The sequence below is a fragment of the Myotis brandtii genome, unplaced genomic scaffold (genome assembly GCF_000412655.1).
Source record: "Myotis brandtii unplaced genomic scaffold, ASM41265v1 scaffold468, whole genome shotgun sequence".
In the NCBI taxonomy this organism is placed as follows: domain Eukaryota; kingdom Metazoa; phylum Chordata; class Mammalia; order Chiroptera; family Vespertilionidae; genus Myotis; species Myotis brandtii.
Window position 1 is genome coordinate 370205 of NW_005367874.1, and position 24358 is coordinate 394562.

Here is a 24358-nt window from a genome sequence, read left to right on the forward strand (position 1 = left end):
GGAAACCACTGAAAATCATCTTTTATCTTCCGAGCCAGTTCAGAAACTCCTCTGAATCACCCCTTCCTCCAGCCAGGTAGCCAGTAACACCAGGGTGTTCAGGGATCTGTGCCTTGAAAACCTTTGTTGAGCAGCAGGGCTCTGGGACTGCAGGCAAACCACTGAACCTCAGCTCGCTCATCTGAGCAGACTTTAGGACCCTGCCATGCTTTAGGACCCCTTCAGGGGTTTTCAGAAGCACTCCTTACTCCACAGTGACTGTGGAAATGAAATGAAATAATGAAGGCGGAGTTGGCGTCAGATCCAAAGTACCATGAAAGGGATGATGAGCAGAGATTCCCTACCTAAGTAAGAGAAAATTGGAGAAAACACACCAATTAACAAGAAAGACGGCAGCTCAGAACAGTCTGAACCTTTGAAAGAGCAGCCCTAGGTGAGGAGGAAGGATCCACCAGTAATCGGCTGGTGGATAGGGCAGGGCAGGGATTGGGATAAGTACACCTGGTATAAAATGAGGATGATAATAATCCTTACCTCTGAGAGTGTTATTAGAAGGAGTCAGTGAGTTAATCTATGTACAGCCTTGAGCAGAATGCCATATGGGATGGATATGGTGATGTGTTATAGACAGCCCCTTTCAGAAATAAATGGGTTATTCTCCCTACTGTACCCTTAGCTGTCAGCCCACTTTGGGATTTTCCTGAAGAGAGCCACCTTGACCAAAGTCATACCTCCTTCCAAGAGCAGCAACTAATGACTGATGAATGCAAGGGATAAAGGCCGGCTCTCTTGCCCCAACTCAGCCTACAAGGTCAAAATTTTAAAAAACCACTGAGGGGCAAGTCAAACTTGTCTGGGGCCAAATTTGGATGGCTGTCTGTCTGTGGCCTGTGATTCCCAGGTAATGGGCCCCTCCATGGCTGTGCTTAAGCCTCTGGTCTCTTCCCTGCACTACTGTGGCCAGCGGTTTTCAACCTGTGGGTCGATACCCCTTTGGGGGTCAAACAACCTTTTCACAGGGGTTGCCTAAGACCTGCACTGCTGTGTGGGCCAAAGCCACCTCCTCCTCCTCCAGCAATGACACCATCCACTCACATGCCCTTTATTAGACTTTATTGTAGTTAATCCTCCCAACACAAAAAACAAAGACCGGAGAGGTTCTCTCACCCACAGCAGGTAGATGGAAGGTAGATGAGAACCCAGGTCTGATTGCAAGGGCAGAGCTGAGTCTTCCACCTAGTTACTGGGACTGACCTGGAGATTCCTCCAAAGTGAGATGGGAATAAAGGGTGGAGGGGAGGAGGGGCCCCCAGGCATTCACTCATCTACTCGGGTACCACAGGGCCAGTGGTCAGCCAGCCGTGCCGTCTGCTCCTCGTCCCCAGGCTCCTCTCTTAGGTAGCATCGACACAGTTCACTGTAATTGTTTCCAGTTCTCTCTACCTATGCTAATTTCCATCTCAAACTGTTTCCCAGAAAATGCAACTTCTGATACTGGGTAGAGAGGGGTTTAGCACATGGTTGGCCCATACAGGATAGGCGGGCACTTGGTACTTGTATCTGGTCCAAGTTTAAATGTCTCAGAGGCTGGTGCCCAGTGGAAAGGATGCTCCCTTGGCTCCACTACCCAGAACCTCCTTCTGGAAGCTGCTGGAACCAGGAGGAGGGAGAGATGTGGGGCCTTGGGAAAGCTGTTGGGGAGGAGGGCTCTTCTCAGCAAAGCCTTCCTCCAGCTCGGGCAATGGCTGCTGTGGGAAAGAGTCAGAAGAGCAGTTCTCACCCCTCTTTGCGATTTATGCTGGGCAGCTCTGGGCGGTCAAGCGCGCCTCCTCCTCCTCCTTGAACAAGAGAGGCCTACAGAACTTCATGTCCCTGCCCTGGGCTGTGGCCTCACTTCCCTCGCAGCCCACTTCTCTTACATCTCAGCCCGCAGCTCTGCTTTCTGGCTGGGAAACCACTGAAAATCATCTTTTATCTTCCGAGCCAGTTTAGAAGCTCCTCTGAATCACCCCTTCCTCCAGCCAAGTAGCCAGTAACACCAGGGTCCAGGGATACCTGTGCCTTGAAAACCTCTGTTGAGCAGCAGGGCTCTGGGACTGCAGGCAAACCACTGAACCTCAGCTTGCTCATCTGAGCAGACTTTCGGACCCTGCCATGCTTTAGGACCCCATCAGGGGTTTTCAGAAACACTCCTTACTCCACAGTGACTGTGGGAATGAAATGAAATAATGAAGGCGGAGTTGGCATCAGATCCAAAGTACCATGAAAAGGATGATGAGCAGAGATTCCTTACCTAAGAGAAACTTCCAATTCCTCTTTTTGAGGCAACTGGAAAAAACACACCAATTAACAAGAAAGACGGCAGCTCAGAACAGTCTGAACCTTTGAAAGAGCAGCCCTAGGTGAGGAGGAAGGACCCACCAGTAATCAGCTGGTGGATAGGGCTGGGCAAGGATTGGGATAAGCTAGGAGCAGCCCAATCAGCCTTAGTTAACTTAGTTTACATGCCAAACTATAGGCCCAATATTCAGAGTTCCTGGCTTATCCAGAGAAGCAAAAAATACAAGTGTTTTGTTTTTGAAATGAAGTCTCCTGGTTTTAGAATGTGGCCTACAAGGTCAAAATTTTAAAAAACCACTGAGGGGCAAGTCAAACTTGTCTGGGGCCAAATTTGGATGGCTGTCTGTCTGTGGCCTGTGATTCCCAGGTAATGGGCCCCTCCATGGCTGTGCTTAAGCCTCTGGTCTCTTCCCTGCACTACTGTGTGGGCCAAAGCCACCTCCTCCTCCTCCAGCGATGACACCATCCACTCACATGCCCTTTATTAGACTTTATTGTAGTTAATCCTCCCAACACAAAAAACAAAGACCGGAGAGGTTCTCTCACCCACAGCAGGTAGATGGAAGGTAGATGAGAACCCAGGTCTGATTGCAAGGGCAGAGCTGAGTCTTCCACCTAGTTACTGGGACTGACCTGGAGATTCCTCCAAAGTGAGATGGGAATAAAGGATGGAGGGGAGGAGGGGCCCCCAGGCATTCACTCATCTACTCGGGCACCGCAGGGCCAGTGGTCAGTCAGCCACGCCACCTGCTCCTCGTCCCCAGGCTCCTCTCTTAGGTAGCATAGACACAGTTCACTGTAATTGTTTCCAGTTCTCTCTACCTAGATTGGCTCCTTGAGGTTGGGCCTGTACATCTTCATCCCCGAGCCCCCTGGGAACTCTTACGGAGTAGAAATTTACTAAATGGTTGTTGACTTGTCTCAGAGGCTGGTGCCCAGTGGAAAGGATGCTCCCTTGGCTCCACTACCCAGAACCTCCTTCTGGAAGCTGCTGGAACCAGGAGGAGGGAGAGATGTGGGGCCTTGGGAAAGCTGTTGGGGAGGAGGGCTCTTCTCAGCAAAGCCTTCCTCCAGCTCGGGCAATGGCTGCTGTGGGAAAGAGTCAGAAGAGCAGTTCTCACCCCTCTTTGCGATTTATGCTGGGCAGCTCTGGGCGGTCAAGCGCGCCTCCTCCTCCTCCTTGAACAAGAGAGGCCTACAGAACTTCATGTCCCTGCCCTGGGCTGTGGCCTCACTTCCCTCGCAGCCCACTTGTCTTACATCTCAGCTCGCACTCTGCTTTCTGGCTTGGAAACCACTGAAAATCATCTTTTATCTTCCGAGCCAGTTTAGAAGCTCCTCTGAATCACCCCTTCCTCCAGCCAAGTAGCCAGTAACACCAGGGTCCAGGGATACCTGTGCCTTGAAAACCTCTGTTGAGCAGCAGGGCTCTGGGACTGCAGGCAAACCACTGAACCTCAGCTTGCTCATCTGAGCAGACTTTCGGACCCTGCCATGCTTTAGGACCCCATCAGGGGTTTTCAGAAACACTCCTTACTCCACAGTGACTGTGGGAATGAAATGAAATAATGAAGGCGGAGTTGGCATCAGATCCAAAGTACCATGAAAAGGATGATGAGCAGAGATTCCTTACCTAAGAGAAACTTCCAATTCCTCTTTTTGAGGCAACTGGAAAAAACACACCAATTAACAAGAAAGACGGCAGCTCAGAACAGTCTGAACCTTTGAAAGAGCAGCCCTAGGTGAGGAGGAAGGACCCACCAGTAATCAGCTGGTGGATAGGGCTGGGCAAGGATTGGGATAAGCTAGGAGCAGCCCAATCAGCCTTAGTTAACTTAGTTTACATGCCAAACTATAGGCCCAATATTCAGAGTTCCTGGCTTATCCAGAGAAGCAAAAAATACAAGTGTTTTGTTTTTGAAATGAAGTCTCCTGGTTTTAGAATGTGGCCTACAAGGTCAAAATTTTAAAAAACCACTGAGGGCCAAGTCAAACTTGTCTGGGGCCAAATTTGGATGGCTGTCTGTCTGTGGCCTGTGATTCCCAGGTAATGGGCCCCTCCATGGCTGTGCTTAAGCCTCTGGTCTCTTCCCTGCACTGCTGTGTGGGCCAAAGCCACCTCCTCCTCCTCCAGCAATGACACCATCCACTCACATGCCCTTTATTAGACTTTATTGTAGTTAATCCTCCCAACACAAAAACGAAGACCGGAGAGGTTCTCTCACCCACAGCAGGTAGATGGAAGGTAGATGAGAACCCAGGTCTGATTGCAAGGGCAGAGCTGAGTCTTCCACCTAGTTACTGGGACTGACCTGGAGATTCCTCCAAAGTGAGATGGGAATAAAGGGTGGAGGGGAGGAGGGGCCCCCAGGCATTCACTCATCTACTCGGGCACCGCAGGGCCAGTGGTCAGTCAGCCACGCCACCTGCTCCTCGTCCCCAGGCTCCTCTCTTAGGTAGCATAGACACAGTTCACTGTAATTGTTTCCAGTTCTCTCTACCTAGATTGGCTCCTTGAGGTTGGGCCTGTACATCTTCATCCCCGAGCCCCCTGGGAACTCTTACGGAGTAGAAATTTACTAAATGGTTGTTGACTGCAACTGAATACATTGCACTGGCCCAGATGTGCTCATGTAACTTACACTTTCCTTAGAGGCTCTGGGTGTATCTTTATTTGAGGCCTGTTCGAGTCCTACCTCTTCCAAAGTGACTCCAGAGCCCCAGTTTCTCTTTGTCTAAAAATCACAACAGTTGCTGTCTCCATCCCTCTAGTAGTTAGCACTCAGAACTTACAAGGTTCTCAAAATATGTGTGTTGAAGCCAACAAATATTTAGCGGCGAAGGTTCTGCTTTGCGTTTATGTCTTGACTTCTGAACTGGAGTGAACGAACTTGGGGCCAGAGTCTGTGTTTTTCTCATTCTTCATCCTCACAGCAGGGCCCTGGGTGCAGTTCTGGAACTTATGCCCTGACAGGAGGAACAATTGGAACCTGAGCCCCCGTTCCAACCTGGAGGAAGGAGCGCCTTTTTCTTACTGGTTGAGGGGAGATGTCTTTTTGTCATTCTTTCTAATTCCTTGTAACTGGCACAAAGGCACTGTGTGTGTTAGTAGAGACTGTGCCTCTCCTGGCACAGTGCCTGGCACTGTGTTCATTCAACTGAGTTCATTCAACTCAGCAAGCACGTACTGAGTGCCTGCTATGCCCAAGGTTTCGCCATGGTGGACTGTCCAGGAAGGCGGAAAGATTATTTGCAGGATCTCAGCAGCATGTCTCTGTAGGGCAGGCTGGAGTTAACTTTCCATCGAGTGAGCTGCCTTCCCTCAATGTCTTCAAGACTTTATTATAGATTCACCTTGGGCACACCCTGGAAACTTGCTTCTTCTGGGACTGGGACCAAAACCTGCAGGGCCAAGGCCTGCGTGTAACTGGAATCTAAGCAGATAAGCAGGAAGGAGGGGCACAGGTTGAGATCACAGCCAGACGGAGGGGATGAAATGAGCTCTTCATGGGGGTGGGACTGAAGTTTAAGGTCCTGCCCTACCTGCTCTGGTATTCATGCCACCAGTCCCCCAAGAGGGCCAAAGAGGGTGGGACACAAAGAGAGGTAGGGAGAGGGAAGCTGTACTAGTATGTGGGGCCTGGTGGAGAGAGGTGGGGTGGCTCAGGGAACTGGCAGGGATGGAGGGAGGGAGGTGCTGGCGAGGAAACACTGGAGTGTCCCAGCTTCCCAATGGAGGCAGGATGGTGCCAGCATTGGCCCTGAGAGGTGCTCACACTGGGCTCGTTCAGTCAGCTCCAGCCCCTCTCCAGCTCCTGTGCCAGAAATATCCTCACCAAGCAGCCAGCAGATGTTTTGCATTTTTGCTTCACCCATTTTGTTTGTAAAAGTGACAATGACCTTGATGCCAGAGCCCCTCAACAGGAGGCTACAAAGATGCAAGTTTCATATTTTTAAATTAACACAAATTTTGCATTCTATATTATATCCTGTTTATTATATACATTTTTTTGAGTAAAACTGATATTCCAGGAAGAAGTGGCAGGTTATGTTGTTACTCTGCATATATATCCTCTCCCCAGCCCACTGCTGTCTGCAACCAGGTGCGAAGTTTTGTTCATCATAAGGTTTATCCTTTTGTTGCCAAATATCCTCACCCTGCACCCTACTCTCTCCAATGACTAACTGTGCAAATGCTATCCCTCAATTCAAGACCCTGCTCTAATGTCACCTCTCCCATGAAGTCTTCCTAGATTCCCCTCAAGCTAAAAGTAATCTCTGCCTCTTTGAACACCCCCCATCTCTTTCTGTGTGTCTTGTTTGCTTCTAATCAAATCCACCTTGTTAGTGTTTTTGCATCTGTTTTATTTTCCTCATGAAAAGTCAGGTACTTGAGAAGAGGGTCTATGTCTGATTTTCTAATTGGCACTGTGTATTCACTAGGTACTCCATACATGCTGAGCACATCTTCCGACTACTGCTACTACTAATATTAATAACTAGAGGCCCAGTGCACGAATTCGTGCACTGGTGGAGTCCAACTGGGTCCCCCCAATTGGGGTCAGCCGGGGAGAGGGGCCGTTGGGGGGCCAGAACAACAGGGCCAGATCAGGCCTTTAGCCGCTGCAGTGCACGTCATAGCGACCTGTCGTTCTGGTTGTTCCCGTCATTCTGCTGTTCCATTGCTGGGCTTTTATATAGATAATTATAACATATTAATAATACACTAAAACAATAATAAAGGGCCGTTTCACATGGGTGCCTGGTCAATGCAAGCCTCTGCTCTGTGTGCATTTATGCTGAGCTGTGCCAGGTCTGTGGTCTGGGCCTGGGAAAGGCATGCAGTGTCTTGCCTCAGTGTTGCAGTGGCTCATTTTGTAGCCGGGAAGGACTCTGGTCCAGGCTGAAAGGATTCACCCAACCATAGAGCAACAGCAAAGAAAGCAGGATCATACCTTAATATTTTCTTCTGGCCAAGAGTTCAGCATTGTTGCAAGGTGGCCCTTGTCATGAATGGTGATAAACAGCCCACTAGGAGAAACAAAACACGGACACACAGAGAAGCCAGGCAGTCAGACTGGGAACATAGCAAAGACTGCAAGTACTGTGGATCATTATCACTTAATTTTGCGCATAGGGCTGGGCAAGAGGGCGCCCTGCCCAAAGCCCCAACAGTTTAGGGGGCTCTGCTCCGGTCCTCTTCCAGTTTCTCCCCTCTGCAGGGCAAGGAGTCCATTGGGCCGAGGGATGTGCCCACCGGAGCTGTGCTCACCAGAGCCTGTACCCCCCATCCTCCCTCTGGACCAGGCATACAGCACCCCAGAATTATCTGCCCAAATGGCCCCAGTGCTGCTTTCAGGGACTGTGTGGGGCTCTTCTCTGGGTCCCTCCTTCTCAGTACAGACTATACTTCAGTGGGTGGACCCCTAGGCCTGGGGCTGTGACCTTGGACACGTGTGTTGGGGTGTCCAGACACATGTGCATGAGGTCCCTTGCAGTGGGAGATGGCGCTGGGGATGGGAAGAGGTGTGGGCTGCCAGCTGTGAGCCTGTTTTCTCTGCACCACTAGAGTCTGAGAATTCTAAACTTAAACTTGGTCTTCTAGACCATCATGAAGGTATATTTGTAAAGGCAGGAGGCTGGGACATATTTTACTTAACAGTCTATTAGCTTGACTTAGGACTTTTAATGTTTAGACCATGTATGTGGACCTGAGTCTTCTGCCCTGGGATTAGGGGTGGGGAGAGGGAGTAGTGCAGAGGATGGCAAGTAGTTTGTGCCTTCTTGCAGGCACTTTAAACTTAACACGTCTGAAACCAAATTCATGATCTAATCTTCTACCATTATGACTCAAAGACAAGACAAAACAAAGACCCAAGACAACCTGAGCCTATTTCCTTTCTCAGTGAATATTACCTGCATACATCTAGAGTAACAATGCCAAACCCTTCTTGTCTTTTATACAACCCATTGCTCAGTCCTTCAATTCTACTTCCTAAATAGCTCCTCGTTCATACACTTCTTTCATCCAGAACACCTTCCTAGTCCTAGATCTCTTGCTTAAAGTGCCATAATAACTTGTGACATCCCCTCTTGTCTGTCTCCAGTCTGTTTTCTATACAGTAGAGTGATGTTCTTAAAATCAGTCTTACTGTGCTATCCCTTGCGCTACATATCCTTCATGTCTTTTCATGGCTCTTGGAATAAATACCAAAGTCCTGAACATGGCCTACCTACAAGGCGCTGTGTGGTCTGGCCTTTGTCAACTTCTTCACTTCATCCTTACTTCATTCTCAATCATCAGCTGTCCTTGCCTGCTTCCCATTCTTCCATGTGCCATGGTTTTCTTACCCCAGGGCCACTCCACATACTGTTCCCTCTGCCTGGCACACCCTGCCTTTCCTTGCTCTTTGGTTAATTCATACTCATTCTTCTGATGACTTAAGCTAAAGCTCCCTGTTACATATTCTTAAAGTACCCCACCCCTACACACGCAAACTGACCACATTTATTTGTCTGGCCCTTAGGTCAATATCTAGTCCCCCACCCCTCATTATACTGTAAACTTCATGGGGCAAGGTCTGCATGCTGCTGTTGTTCACCACTGAGTACCCAGGATTAGTCAATAATAGATGCTCAATACCTAATTTTCGAGTGAGTGGAGAAGTGAATAAGTGAACTATGATACTAATGATTGAGGGTGAGGGTTGAGGGATGAGGGCGGAAAGCGTTGGATAAAGTTGGAGGGAAGGCACTTTAATGTGTGCTCTGCAGTATCATGCCCAAGGGATCATGGTGTTGGGCTGGGTGGTGCTGGGCTGGGCTGGGGCCATGGCTTGGAATGGGGAAATGAACATATGAAGGCAGGTGGGACAGGCCAGGGAGGAGGAAAACCTCAGAGCTTTAGCCTTGGGGGTTGTGGGCCTCTCTCCCTCACACTGATGGGGGCAATGTGGGTGTCTGAATTAACTTACTCATACTGTTTGCGAGCAAGCTCCAGGCATTTGCCATGCCATTTGGGAACGACTGTGGGGCGTTCAGTTGTATCAACCAAGACAAAAACTAAGCATTGCATTGGTTTCTTGGAACTTGTTTCTAAGGATCATCACCAGGCAATTTGAATTGGGAAAATCATACTGTGTCAGTAATCATGAACTTCAAGGACTGCCTTGGATGAGAAAAGCAGGCATGTGAGCTTCCTGAAGTTTAGATAAGGGTACAGTACTTGCCTTGGTGGCAGCAGAAGGGTAGTTGGCCAATGGAGCCTAATAAGCCTTTTAAAGAACCACCTTCTCTACCTCCACACCAGCTGCTGCTCTGAGGCACAGCCTGTAGAGCTTTTGATGGGGGCCCACTTCTCCAGTTTCTATTTCCCACAGCTGCAGCACTAATACCCACAAGCAATTTCCCCAGGTCATCCTGAGCTAGTCACATGGAACAACAATGCTAACAAGGAAGACAACTCTTTTGAACTGGAGGAAGAGGTGCCAGCCCCAGGCTCACTGATGACCTGAGTGACCTTGGGGAAGTCATTTACCCACACTAATTAATCCCAACGACACATTCCCAGCCTCCTGAAGCCCTTACCGGTAACACTGCCCTGTTCTGGAAATGCCCCTCACCTAAACAGCTCCGGTCCTCAACATTCCCCTTACCAGACAGAGGCTTAGTGGCACTTAGCAAAAAGCTCACAGGTTAAAGGGTAAAATCCAGGCACTATTTAGAAGCAAAGTTCTGCTGAGGTTAATTCTAAACACAGGAAAAATGTGATTACAGAAATTATCTGGTACATTAAAATAGGCCCTCTTTGTCAAAGATAAGGAGAGGGAGAAGGGATGCTTAAGATAAATATTTTTTATATTTAATTTGAGCTACTAAATTTCAAAAGACCCTTTTCCTCTTTTTTGCATATATAATTTTATGCTTTGCAGAGATTATGCTGCAAAAATAACATCTTTTGAAATGTATTTAAAATTTTAATCACTTCTCAAAGTGCTTTTCCATCTATTATCTAAATTGCAGCTACAAATGATCCCAAAAGGATTGCCCCGGGTGGGGATGTTGAGATATCTAGTCCAAAGACCTCATTTCATAAATGAGAACACTGAAGTCCAGAGAGGTGAAGTGATCTGTCCAAGGTCACACAGCTCATAAGCAGCAGAATCTGCCTGACCCAAGGTCCTGAGTCCAGTGTTCTCTCCACTGACCCAGACTGCCTGTTCTCTCTGGGGATCTATTGCCCCACAAACAAACTAGAGGGAGTGAAATGTACCTAACAGATGCATCTTTGATGCGTGTTGGGGAGAAAGTGAAATGTGCAGAGTGAGGGATTATGATGATAAACACATGGATTACAGGTTCCAGCAGGATTCTCTTGCCCAGCTGCCCATTTCCTGGCAGAACTGCATCTAGACCAGCTCAGAAAGAAGATATTATCAGGAAAGACAACCTCTTAAATGCCCTGAGCAACCTGTTTTCAGGGTTAGCCACTTTTCACTCAGGGAACATTGTTTTGGGGGCTCTTATCTCTGCTTCCATGAGGTTCTGGTCCAGTGAGACATGCTGACATTCTTCTGCACCCCTTTTTAGTGGCTTCAGGAAGAACTCTAGGTGCTCAGAGAGGTGCTCCTACCTACACCTGCTCAGTCTCGCCCTGGGACTTCCTGACCTATGGGAATTCCTGAGGCTGGAATGGGATTGTCCAGTGATTTCCAACAATACAAAGCACTGAAAGCGATGAGGCTACAAGGGACTTGCGTGAAGCTTTAGAGGAAAGGCAGATGGAAGGTAGCACAGACTTGGGGTGAAATGTCTGTGCTTTGCAACCACAGACCTGGGCTCAAAGCCTGCCCCTGCTTCTCACTAGCTGTGTGGCTATGGACCAGTTATTCCCCTTCCGAAAGTTTCGGGTCCTCATTTGTAAAATGAAGAACATGGCACCTTTGTTATAAGAATTAACTAAGACGATGCATATGTAAGGAGTTGATTATGGTGTCTATTGGCACTCGGTGATTGGCAGCTTTTAGTGTTGCTGAGTTGGTGTAGTGGTTAAGGGTGCAGGTTCTGGAGTCTTACCACCGGGCAAAATGCTGGCAAAATGCCCAGTGAGGTACCTGGTTCATGGTAAGTGCTCAGTAAATGTTCGTAGCTAATTATTAATTATTTTAACTAGAATTATAGCAGGTCTATGTGCATGTTTGTCAGGAGCCATTGTTGACAGTTATATGTGCTTTCTGTGGAACAGGAAGGCAGTCATAAAGTTTGGTAGAAAATCTTTCATTATGTGGGTCACTGAGTGGCGGCAACTTTGGTGATGCAGAGTTGGGATTAAAAAATTTTCCGAGGTACCATCTCACACCTGTCAGACTGGCTATCATCAACAAATCAACAAACGACAAGTGCTGGAGAGGATGTGGAGAAAAAGGAACACTTGTGCACTGCTGGTGGGAATGCAGACTGGTGCAGCCACTATGGAAGACAGTATGGAGTTTCCTCAAAAAACTGGAAATGGAACTCCCATTTGACCCTGTGATCCCACTTCTAGGAATATATCCCAAGAAACCAGAAACACCAATCAGAAAGGATATATGCACCCATATGTTCATAGCAGCACAATTCACCATAGCTAAGATCTGGAAACAGCCTAAGTGCCCATCAGTAGATGAATGGATTAGAAAACTGTGGTACATCTACACGATGGAATACTATGCTGCTGTAAAAAAGAAGGAACTCTTACAATTTGCAACGGCATGGATGGAGCTGGAGAGCATTATGCTAAGTGAAATAAGCCAGTCAATGAAGGAAAAATACCACATGATCTCACTCATTCATGGATAATAGAGACCATTATAATCTTTTGAACAATAATAGATACAGAGGCAGAGCTGCCTCACACAGACTGTCAAACTGCAGCGGGAAGGCCGGGGAGGGTTGGGGGGCAGGAGAGAGGGGGGTAAGAGATCAACCGAAGGACTTGTATGCATGCATATGAGCATAACCAATGGACATAAGACACTGTGGGGTAGGGGAAGCCGGGGGATTGTCAAGGGCGGGGGAAAAAAGGACACATATGTAATACCCTTTGTAATGCTTTAAGCAATAAAAAAAAAATTTTTTTCCATGTTCCCTGAAAGAGCTAATATTCAATGCGGGTGAGACCAAGGGCAACCTGAAAGGGAAAGTAAGTCACAAAAGGGCAATATTCATTCATTACCTAAATTACTTTTTTATTCATTTAGTCATTCACCCACTCACCCATTCAATCACCTATCCATCCACGGATCCACCAATCCATCCACCTACCCAATAGGCAGTTTTGAGTGTCTCTGTTTTTGGGACCCTTTGTGTACATTACCTCACTATCAGGTGGGCATCACTATCATTCTATAGATGAGATTAAGTGGTGGAGATGTGAAGGTAGAGGTGAGATTCAAACACAGGTCTCTTGGATCCCAGAAACGTGACCTCTTTAGGTATCTGATTTGGGGCAAGACACTTCACCTCTCCATGCCTTGGTTTCTCGTCAGTGGAATGGGAACAATGGCTCCTTCTCCGCTATGGAGCAACTCTGAGGATCAATCAGGGCAGAGTCATGAAAACTCTGTACCCTGTAAAGCTCAGTAGATGTGGGAATCTTAACATTTGCGTGACCTGGCCCAAAGCCGTACGTCGGAGAGGAGGTGTTACAGTGAGGCTCTCTGAGAGGCTGCCCCTCCGTCTGGTTTCCTGGCGGCCCTTTATGGATGCCTGGGGGAGTATTTTAGGTGTCAAGGAGCTCTCTGTAGTCCACAGCTGGGTCTGTTTCAATCTTCTCTCCTTGAGAAGGTGCCAACCCCCCAGCATGAATGATGCCCTGTGAGGCAAAGCCTCGGACAGCTGGTATGATGCTATCCACTCTGGGGCCCAAGGAGGCAGGAAGGTGGGAAGCTCCAGGAAGCCCGGGGCTTGGCTCCACTGAGGCGGAGAAACACTTCCAGCTTTGGAGTGAATTCCAGGCTGCCCCCGGGGACCCCAGAGCGCTGAGCATCCTGCAGTGAGCTAAAGTAACCAGGGCATCCGTCAGGGCTAATAACTCCTCTGAGTGATTAGAACAGAGAGTCCCTCACTGCTCCCAGTGCTGTGAAGATGGGCATCTGGGATAGGGGCACTCGTGGGAGTCGCTCGCTCTTAATAGCTATTAACTGGAACAGGAAAAAAGGCAAAAATAATTTTAGTTACTGATGACTTCCCCTAAGTTTTTCCTGTTTACTTCAGGGAAACAATTTTAGAACTTGATGGAAGAAAAAGAGTATATATAATGAACATGGTAAGCTGCCACTCCGTGGAATCCAGAGCTTAAATGAATATACGCCCTGCTTTCAACAACACACAGCATATTCCTGAAAAGTTATGAGTAAATAAAATGTCCAAACCTAAAATTATATTGTATGTATACCTGGGAGGTTGCTGTTTAAAGAGAACCTACAGAGAAATTTTTTTTGGAACATAAATCTCTCACCTGATTTATGGCTTTCTCAAGTTTGGACTTTCCTACTTGAGTTTCGAGAAACAGAACACAGGTCTTTCTGAGCTGATGCACAGTCATTGGGGCCCATGGACCACAGCAGAGAAGGAGTGGTCAGGATGTGGGGCGGCCCCTCCTGCACGGAGCTCTGGGGTGAGTGCAGGAGAGAGAAAGCACAGATTCATGCTTCACAGCAACCACACTGAGCACCTACTCTATTCTTTCACGTACTTAACTCGCTTGGCCAGAAAGTCATGTTTTTTATGGGCTGTTCCTCCTGGAACAGGTTGATGTGACACTTCAGGTGGAAGCATTTAAGGGCCACCATGTGATTCACCATCTTTTCTTTCTCCCTTGCCACAGTAACCTGTACAGTTCCAGATAAGGCAACTTCTTTAGCTGGGATCCAGAGTGAGGAAGACACAGAGAACAGCCCCCCGCTGACCCCCCAAGGGACAAGATGTGGAAGCACAGAATAACCTTTGTTCTAAGCATTGAGATTTTAGGGTTGTTTCTCAGCATAACCTTGTCACTCTGTTCAACAAAATCTTCCTGAGATGCCCATATATATAAAACAAAATGTTGAAGCTCTGGTTAAAGCAGAGGGGAGGACCCTGGCCGGTGTTGCTCAGTGGTTGAGCATTGTCCCATGTACCGAGAGGTTGCCAGAACATGCCTGGATTGCAGGCTTATTCTCCAGTAGGGGGCATGTGGGAGGCAGACGATTGATGCTTCTCATCAATGTTTCTCTCTCTCTCTCTCTCTCTCTCTCTCTCAAAAAAAAATCAATAAAAATATATTTGAAAAAGGAAAGTAGAAGGGAGGACCCTCCTTTGAGGGTATTCTCACTACTTTTTGTCTCAGCAGTCATTACTCCTACAACAGATTTTGGGCAATGGCAGCAGAGGAAAGGAACCTCTGAGTGGAAACGGAGCTACGGTATTGCGAGTTAATAATTGGCACTTAGGAAACTGTGTCTTTAATGCATATCTCCTCCCACTAGACTTGATCTTTGAGGGCAGGACAGCTGTCTTATTCACTGTAGTAACCCCAGGGCCTAGCATAAGGCCAAGCACACAACAGGCACTCCCTATATGAGTTGGGTATGTCGAGTGGTTCAGAACATGGGTGCTGAAATCAGACAGACCTGGGCCTTCCTTTTCTGTTACAAACTGGGCATATCAAGGTGCTTCTGGGAGGATGGAATGAAATAATATGTATCAGGTACATGGAGTAGTGCTTGGCATGAGGTAAGTGCTCCCTAAGTGGTAGCTCATATTGGTGACTTATGTTAGGCAGTGATAGCATATCCATATATTTTCTGGGTGTGAGAAAAATTCCAAGCCAACTGTGATGCGTTGAATTGTGTCTCCCCAAAAAGGTATATTAAAATCCTAAAGCCACATGCCTGTGACTATTTGGAAATAGGGTCTTTGCAGACGTAATGGAGTCAAGATGAGGTCATTGGGAAGGGCCCTATTCTAATATGATTGGTGTCCTTATGAGAAGAGGGGAAGATAGAAACACCCAGGGAGAAGATGCCATGTGATGATGGAGGCAGAGGCTGGAGCGATGCATCTACAAGCCAAGGAACGCCAAGGACTGCCGGCAAACGGATGCTAGAAGAGGGAAGGAGGGATTCTCTGCTACAGCTTTCACCCGTTTTAGGATATTTTGTTTCAGCAGCCCTCGGAAGCTAATATACCAGCTATCCAATGGTTGCGCAGTAGCTATGGGCAGTGGCGATCACAATTCCTTCTCTGTCCATTTCTGAAATCTCTGCCTGTTGGAATTTCATAAGGGCAAGCGCAGGTGACGTTCCCTCCATCTAACAAAGGCCCATAAATTACATCGCTATCTCCGGTTTCCATCAGGAGCCAGAAAAATCCTCTTGAATTTTAGACTTCAGTTACATGGGGGAGAAAGACAAACAGAGATAATGTTCACTTAGGAGAAGGTTATTTCTTGAGAAAAAGACTCTTAACCCTTATCTCGGCCTGCAGAGGAGTGACCCTTAGACGTTTCCTAAAATAGAACTGCAAAAAAACACCCCTCTCTCAAACAGACAACATTCATTTAGGCTTCTTGGCACCAAGTCCAACCAAAAGGAGGACTTAATTAAAACGGGGTCAGTGACATTAGGCAAGCCACCGAGGCCGGGCGCAGAGGGAGCGACGTGCACTTTCAACTCTGAAACAAAGACTCATTGTGGCCGCGAAACCACCATTCCACACATTTTTGGCAGAAAGGGAACCTGTCCTCTAAAAACCCACAAGAGGCTATTTTTAAAGCCCCGATTAGATAGCACAGCAGGAGAGAGTAGGTGTGAGAAGTCCAGGGCCTCCACAGCTGGCACCTGGTGAGGCAGAGCCAGGCCCAAGACAGGTAACTGTCCAGGCCTTGGAGGAACTTAAAAATCACCTTCTTCCCCGGTTCTGTGAAAAGTCCTCGGGGGAGTGTGACTAAAGTGGGGGACATGTGAGTGGCAGGTGGCTCACAATCCTTCCTTGGTATCGCTTTCTGTCTTGAGGAACCTTTGATTACTTGAACCCACTGAATAACTACAGTTAATTTCCTGGACCTTGGACAGCCCATCCTGTTTCCACTCTGTCTCCCTCTGAGGTGCGATGTTACAAAAGAACGGGGATGTGCCCCTCCATGCCTACTTGGAGGCCCCTTTCCTTCTGACCCTCCCACATAACAAGTGCTGAATTCTCCAGGCTTTGGAGTGAGGTGTAATGGTGTGGACAGTGACATCTGCCCATGTGACTATGGGTGGACCTCTGAGTGGGCTGGGCGTCCTGGATTTCTCATGTTTGAGATGAACAGCTGCCCTGCAGCCTGCACAGGCTTCTTGCACTCTGCTTTGTGCCAGGCACTGTGCTGGGCACATGGGAAACAGAATGACCAAGACTTTACCTCTGATCCAGCATGGTTTTCTGATCTAGGCAGAGCAGGAAAAAATATAGCACAGTTGGGCATAAAGGAGACATTATTGGAAGACGGGGAGAACCACAGAACAAGCAGGCCCAGGATGGATAATGGCAGATCAGGAGAGTACAAGCTGGGTAGGAAATGCCTATTCCAGGGCTTTGGGGCCCTCCCTTCCTACTTTCCCACCCTCTTGCTGCTGTGGGACGGTTTCCCCCAAGTAGACTTGAAGCATCAGATAGGCAGTGACCATATCCTCTACTTCCATTGATTTCCCTGGATTCCCTAATACAGCCCTATAAACCTCATATCCACTTCAGAAAAAGATTTCTGAATAAATGGTCTATTCCTTCCTCTCCTTCCCTGAATGTGGGAATAGAGCAGTTAGGCCAGGGCAGTAGAAGTTTTACCATACTATACCTAGCTTTGTGATTTGGGAAAGTTACCAGACCTCTCTGAGCCTGTTTCCTCATCAGAAAAATATAGACAGATAACCTTTAAAAATCTATGATTCTATGACACAATCTAGCAAGACCCATAGGTATCTGTGGAATAGCTGCAAGAGCATGAATATATATAAGAGCATGAATCTAGAGCTAGACAGACCTGGGTTCAAATTCCAGGTCTAACCCTTATTCACTGTGCAACCGTGGCAAATTACTTAACCTCACTGAGTCTCGGTTGCTTAATACTAAAGTGGAGCTTTAATAATTAATTTAATGATTAAATCCATCTTACTAAATTGGTATGAACATTAAATAAAATAATACAATGTCAGTCACCAAGAGGCCTCCTATATATCTTAAGTTGGAACCTAAGAAATGTTTGTCACAGGAATGGATGCTAGATCCCCTCCATGAGACACAGAATTTCATGCCATGGTTCACAGGTAGGGTGACTACATATTCAGGTTCACCTCTATCTTGACAAAATTATTTGTTTTCCTTTTCACTTTGAAAAACTCTCTGATCTTCAGGGCCACTCCATTAAATTCAATCCTGCGAACATTTATTGGGTGTCTACATGGAAAGTCAAGCTCATCTTTTTGGTGGCATCATTTCCCTGTGTGGTCATTAATTTTAATCCTGCTAATGACACAAAGCATCTGTGAAGTGGCTCCTATCACCCATAGTCTTTTGCTCTCCATGACTTTTTGGAACAGTCTACTACCACTCTGAGCCAAAATCTGCAGAACTGGTGAAACCCAGACAAGGAATGGAGCCTTCCAGGTGTGAGGCCACAGACCTCAGGCCTGGTCTTGGCTCCTTGAGGGCCTGATCTTTGGCCTCAGGTTAAGTCATGTCATTGTTTCTCAGTTGTCATATATAAAAAGTAAGTAAGAAAGAAGCTACTAACATTTATTTAGCTCCTGCTATAGTTTGAATGTATCCCTCACTTCACCCCTGCCCTCAACTCAGATGTTGAAATCCTAATGCCCAGTCTGATAGTATTTGGTGGTAGGGCCTTTGGAAAGGAATTAGGTCATGAGGGTGGGGCCCTCATAAATGGTATTAGTGCCCGTATATAAGAGCTCCTTCTGTCATGTGAAGATGCAGCAAGAAGTCTTCCATCTAGAAGAGAGCCCTCACCCAACCATGCCAGTGCCCTGACCTCAGACTTCCAGCCTTCAGAACTATGAGAAATAAATTTCTCTTGTTTATAAGCCATCTAGTCTGCGGTATTTTTTATAGCAGCTTCTATTGGGAAAATTTGCAAATGCTACACCATTCACTCATGACTATGTGTCTGGGAGGCAAGGATCCTTCTCACTTATACCTGAGAGTACTAAGTCTTGGTGAGATGAAACAATGCCAATGAGACGGGAAGTAACAAAACTAGTGTAGGCGGCAGGTCAGAAGCCAGTGTCCTCCTGTCTCTCTTGTGGACGTGTTAGGAGATGTTTGTAAAACACGAATCCCTTTAGAAGACAGGCTTCCATTAACATAGAGGAAAACTGGAATAGGTTTCTAATTGTCTTTAGTATTTTTTTTTCTTCCTGGAATTTGTGAATCTCATATATTGCTCTAGTGTCTTTGATTATGAGATACTTTTTGGCAGGAGAAAATTGTTCGAGTCAAATTCCAAGGGTTAGGGGAATGTTTCCATCTGTTCTCCTTGGGTAAGAATCCAGATAAGGTGTACAAATAGCTGAAGACGAAAGTGCAGTTTTCTTGAAAAAAGTGTCCCTACGTGGAAAGGCTGACCAAGGGTACCCTGTATCTCTATCATATCATTAGCTGACTGAACAATCTATAATCACAAGAAAAGAAAAAAAGACCCCATGGAGGGGAATTTCAGCTGAAACTGACACCCCTGTCCAAACAGCAAATCGCTCCAGAATCTGAAATTTCTAATTTTGCAACTCCCAGATGCTTCCCATTAGCCCAGGGTTTCAGCTGTTACTTGAACATACTAAAATGTGCCAAGAAAACTCAGAGAGAGTTGGTACAAAAGGAGTTTCTTTTTCTACTGAACTATTTACTCCTCCAAAAATAATAATCACCAAGGCTTTCGGCCCCCTTTTCCCCAAGAAGTCACACTTCACACTCTTCTTTTATGGCTGTGAACGCGGCCCAGACCCACACATGCCTCCACTTTATAAAATAAACAAACACCTTCCTGCTGTCTAGAGTGCCTCTTGTTAATCTGGGTCTCTGGGCAATAAGGATTTTGGAACGTGGCTCTGTTCTAACACGAACTTCTGAAACATCCAAAGCAAATAATCATCAAACCTGAAGTCGCTACCCCCCTGGCTCAGAGGCCCAGCTACCACGTTGCTTGTTTACAGGTACATGCAAGATAGGGAGAGAAACACATCCTGTTTGTTTTTCCAAAGCAGGTTTGAGAAGTAGTCACACCTACTTTTCCCCACTGACTCATAAATCTCATAGCGTCATTTTGAGAAATAGGCTGAAGCTCAGAACCAGATCAAGAGTCCCTGAAACAATAGGCCCCTACGCCAAGGCCAAGCTGAAATGGTAGAAGCTTGCATGCATTTTATGCTAACATTTATGAGACAGTTCGTCACGCAGGCCTCTGAGTCCTATCTTGAAGCAATTTGTAAGCGGAAAGCTCTGCCCACTTTAATTTATCATATAAACATTTCTGGAGCTTATCACTGCCTATTAGTCATGAAAGCTGGAATTTAATAAAGGAGATCAGAATGCAGTTTTCAAAGAGGACAAAAGTTCACTGGGAAAACATGTGTGCAAACTTTAGGGACCCTGGTCCCTGGGAGCAAACGTAAGAAAGAGACAGCTAAGTGCCTAGAACCAAATGTCCGAAAGGGCCACTCGTTAGGTGTAGTTAAGCAAGAGGGTGTGGGGCACATTTGACTTATTCCTTTTGACTGGGTTTAGGTCTAAACTATATAGCTCTTTAAAGGGAGAAATCTGAGAAAACTCAAGATCAAGACTGTTCAAGGCTAAGAAAGTATTTGCTTTGAAGTGACTGGGGAAAGATGTGTGCTTCTCTGGTCAGAAATAAGCCCCAATGGATCCATTCAATTAAAAACACCAGTGTTATTGTGAAGCTCCAGAGCAGGGGCTCAGACAGACTTAGACTCAGACCTCAGGTCTCCTGGTTGAGTGACCTTCGCAAATGACTACATTTAAACATCAGTTTCCTCATCTGTAAGATAGGAACAGTAAAACGTTTCTAATGAAGTTGTATGTGACAAGAGATAATATATGGAAAGCAGTTAATAGAATGCCTGGCACATTTAGTGAGTGCTCAATAAATGAAAGCTATTTTTCCATGTAAACTACTGTAAAGAATCCTTCACGTCCCAGACTCGTCATTAGAATGTGATGAGTAAAGCTAAAAAGTAAGTTGACTTGATCTGTTCAGGAGACTGACATAATTTGGGTGCTACCATGAAATTTTTTTATTGTTATGCTGAGAAACATAGCAGGTCCGGTATTTCTTTTCTATGAGCTTATGTATAGAAAACACTCATTCATGAATTATTTCAACAATTGTCTATTAGACCCCTCTATGTAATGGGCACATATCTAGGCACTTGGGATATTTATTTCAGTGAACAGACAAAAATCCCCACTCTTATGGAGCTGATATTCATTCATTCTGGTATTTGGCAAATGCCATACCAATAAAGAAAGGGAAAGAGCCCTAGCCAGTTTGGCTCAGTGGATAGAGCGTTGGTCCTTGGACTGAAGCATCCCAGGTTTGATTACAGTCAAAGGTATGTACTGGTTGGGGTGCGTATGGGAGGCAACCAATCAATGTGTCTCTCTCACATTGATATTCCTCTCTCTGTCTCTACCCCCTTCTACTCTTTCTAAAAATCAATCGGAAAAATATCCTCAGGTGAGGATTAACAAAAAATAAAAATAAAAACAAAAAATAAAGAAGAAAGAAAGAAAGGGAAAGGACAAAGATACAAAGATGAAAAGACACGCTGTCTGATAAGCTCCCAGTCCAATAGAGCAGAGTGTAACTACTGGATTATTATGCAGTAAATCCTATCCGAGTATTAGCAGAGGCCACTGAGGACAGGCATCGATGAGGGAGCAAAATACTCGGCAAGTAGGGGAGGGAGGACAGAGACTGAGGAGGTGGCACGAGATGAAGACCTTTGGGTTGGATTTGAAGGGGGAAGTGGGAGTTTGTCATGTGGGTAAGTGGAGAAAGGCCAGCAAGCAAAGCGAACAACTGCTGGTTTCTGTCAATTAGTAGGCATTTGGTAGAATGTAAGATGAAAAGAAAGTACAATGTATGAACTAAAGTAACATGTTTTGGAAACTCAACTGTTATCAATCACTAACTAATTAAACTCTGTTTTTTTATTTGTTTTGTTTTTTAAACTAGGACTCAGTAGAAGATGGCCTTTATTTCCCCTAAGTTTTTCCATTAAGTGAGAACGGTTGAGTCAGCTCTAGCTTGAGTTTGATTTCTGATGCTCTGTGCTTACTGGAGTAGAGTTTATGAAAATATGGTTCATGCACGACCAGTGTAGTTCATAAACTTCTCACGGGAAAGTAAGTTGTGGGTAGTTTTAAAATGGAGAATCTTGAGCCCCACGCCTGACCCAACAAATCCAAATCTTGGGAAAGGGAACTGGAGTTAGTACTTTTTAAAAAGTGGACTCTTAGGAAAGTTTAAAACCACTGGCCTAGGTAGAGGTTTACTCTCAAACACTGACCTCCCAATTTGATCATCAGAATAATTTAATTACCTATTTATCTTAATTATTCTATGCAGCGCCTTACCTGATTTTGTTTGACTATTATTTGAATCCAAATGTCCTGTACTGTCTTTGTCTAGAGAGAGAATTTCTCTATTCCTCACTATTGTTACCCCCACACCTCCCCATACAATTCAAGGAGGTTCATTCTAGCTTCATTTATTCTTCCAATCAGAAAAAAGGTTACCATGGCAACTTCACATCTATGTCCCTCCCCTCGGCTGCACATGAGAAGCATCGAGTGGCCCACACAGGGTCCATCCTGCACCAGCAGGCAAAAGCAACCTATTGAACCTTATTTGTGATGAGGACCCAACATTGTTCTTAATGCTCTGGAAGCAAGGATTCTGGAAATGCAGGTCATGATCTCATTCCACTCCAGCTATTGAGTTCTTCCCAACTGACAGGACTGGAATTGGGGATAAAGTTATTTTGCAAATAATGGATGAAGTCTGTTCTTTAATTATTGCAGTAAGGTGGAAACTCTTTGCAATCACTTATATCTCTGTTAGCCTAACTTTTAAATACAATTACATTCCAGAAACACATTTGAAGTGCCTACTGTGTTCCAGGTCCTATCAAGTCTTCCTGCTGAAGATTCTTAAAGGAACCAAACCACTTTTACATTACCATTTGAAAATTTTAAGACAATGCATTTTAAACAAAGTTACAGAGTTAAAGTCTTTGTCTTTAAGTAGCCATTAATGATAGAGGCTCACTCCTCTAAGATTCTATTAGAAGTCATCAGGAAAATAAGTCTCCAAGTTTCCCCTATCAATTGATCCTATTCTTCTATCTACCAATCCTTCCAACCATCTTCCTTCCATCCATCTCATAAGAACCATACATATGCCAGGCTCTGTGCTGGGTGATAGGTATCCAATAGTGAGCTAAACAAATATGGTTCCTGCCCATCAGAGGTTCTCAGTCCAGCAGTGGAAAGATCGTCCTGGATGGCAAATAGAAAGTTCCAAACTCTAGGTCCCATTCTAATTCTTACTCTTTGTACAACCTCAGGGAGTCACTTAACCTCTGGGACCCTCATTTCCTCACGCGAAAGGGGCTGCCCTGTGTGTTTCACAGAGCTGTTGGCAGGTTTGCATTTGAATTCACTCTAAAACTTCAAAGTGCAATATAAATAAACATAAGTAATAACTATGAATTAAGTTAGATTAAAATGAGATTTGAACTGTGTTGAGCTAATTAATTCCATCTCTTTACAGACACGGTCCCACCTAAGGGGCCTGTGGCTGTTCTCAAAGTTCTCCAAGGTGGGAAAGGCCTCAGCCTGCCTTGGAGCCCAGCGTGGGAAGCTGTCTGGGAGTTTTGGGTAGCAGGCTGTAGGGGGCATACAGGTAACATCTGTGTTGGCCTCACAGGGTGCTTTTAAAATGAGAGGACATGAAATATCCAGACACCAAATCAAGGGCGTATCATGGGAGCAGGAGCCATGAAGTGCTTGGCATGTCATTGCTACATGCCTGAAGAGCTCTGTCTGTGCAAGTGTGAAGGACCTGCCAAGGGCAGGCCCTGGCTCTCTTCCTGAGACTCTAACCGGGCACCTCCACATGGCACTGCAAATCACAGCCTCGCCTCACCCCGTCTGCCCGCAGGGGACTGCAGCTGAGGCTGAGGCACAGGGGACTCTTGCTGGTATCTGTTGCCACTTTCACTAAGGACCGTGTTTGCCTTGTTGTTGCAGTTTTGGAGGACATATTTGTGGACACATGACTCAGAAACGATGCTGAGTTTGAGCACTGCAGGACAAGAGGGAGTTCCACTGTGGAAGGAGGGAGAGGCCTTGGAATAGGACAGACTTGGGTTTGAACCTGCCATTTGGCTCCAGGCAAGTCACCCTGAACTGCTCCTCTGTGACATGGGGACAACAATACATTCTGATTTCTCAAAGATACTAAAGGTCCCATGACTATCATGGTACTGGCCACTCAATGACAGGAGGTGGTCCTAGTTATTATAATCCACCTCATTTCTGGAGTCCACGCTCAGTGTTCTAGGACTGTCATCACACCACGACACAGTTCAAATCTCACGATTCTGCCTCTTACTTTCACCGTCACATCCAAGCAGTGCCCGTGTGCTGCCTACACCTCTTTGTCAGCACCCTGCGTTTGCACCCTTCACCTCCACACCAATCAGGCTCTTCCCTCCTCCTGCTTCAGTTGATACAGCAGGTTCCAGTGAGTTCTCCTCTCCAGGCTTCTGAGAATTATCCTCTTTAAGAAATGCTTTGAGACAACCCCCCTCTCAAAAGTGAGCCGTGATCCCTGACTCATGTAAGCCAAACGCCTCACTGGTCTCATCAGCCTTCCCTTCCCTCCTCGTCAGCGGAGTGATCTCCTCACACACTCTACATGTGC

The 24358-nt window shown here is 46.3% G+C and overlaps 1 protein-coding gene across 3 annotated transcripts in view; it reads right to left on the minus strand.

Moving 5' to 3' along the window:
* ME3 (malic enzyme 3, NADP(+)-dependent, mitochondrial) overlaps positions 1 to 24358 on the minus strand; it is a 185077-nt gene that overhangs the window by 63925 nt on the left and 96794 nt on the right. For all 3 annotated transcript variants that reach the window (XM_014547182.1, XM_014547181.1, XM_005875629.2), the window contains one exon: positions 7296 to 7371. In XM_014547182.1, coding sequence (XP_014402668.1) covers positions 7296 to 7371 — 76 coding nt within the window. The remainder of the gene's footprint in view (positions 1 to 7295; positions 7372 to 24358) is intronic.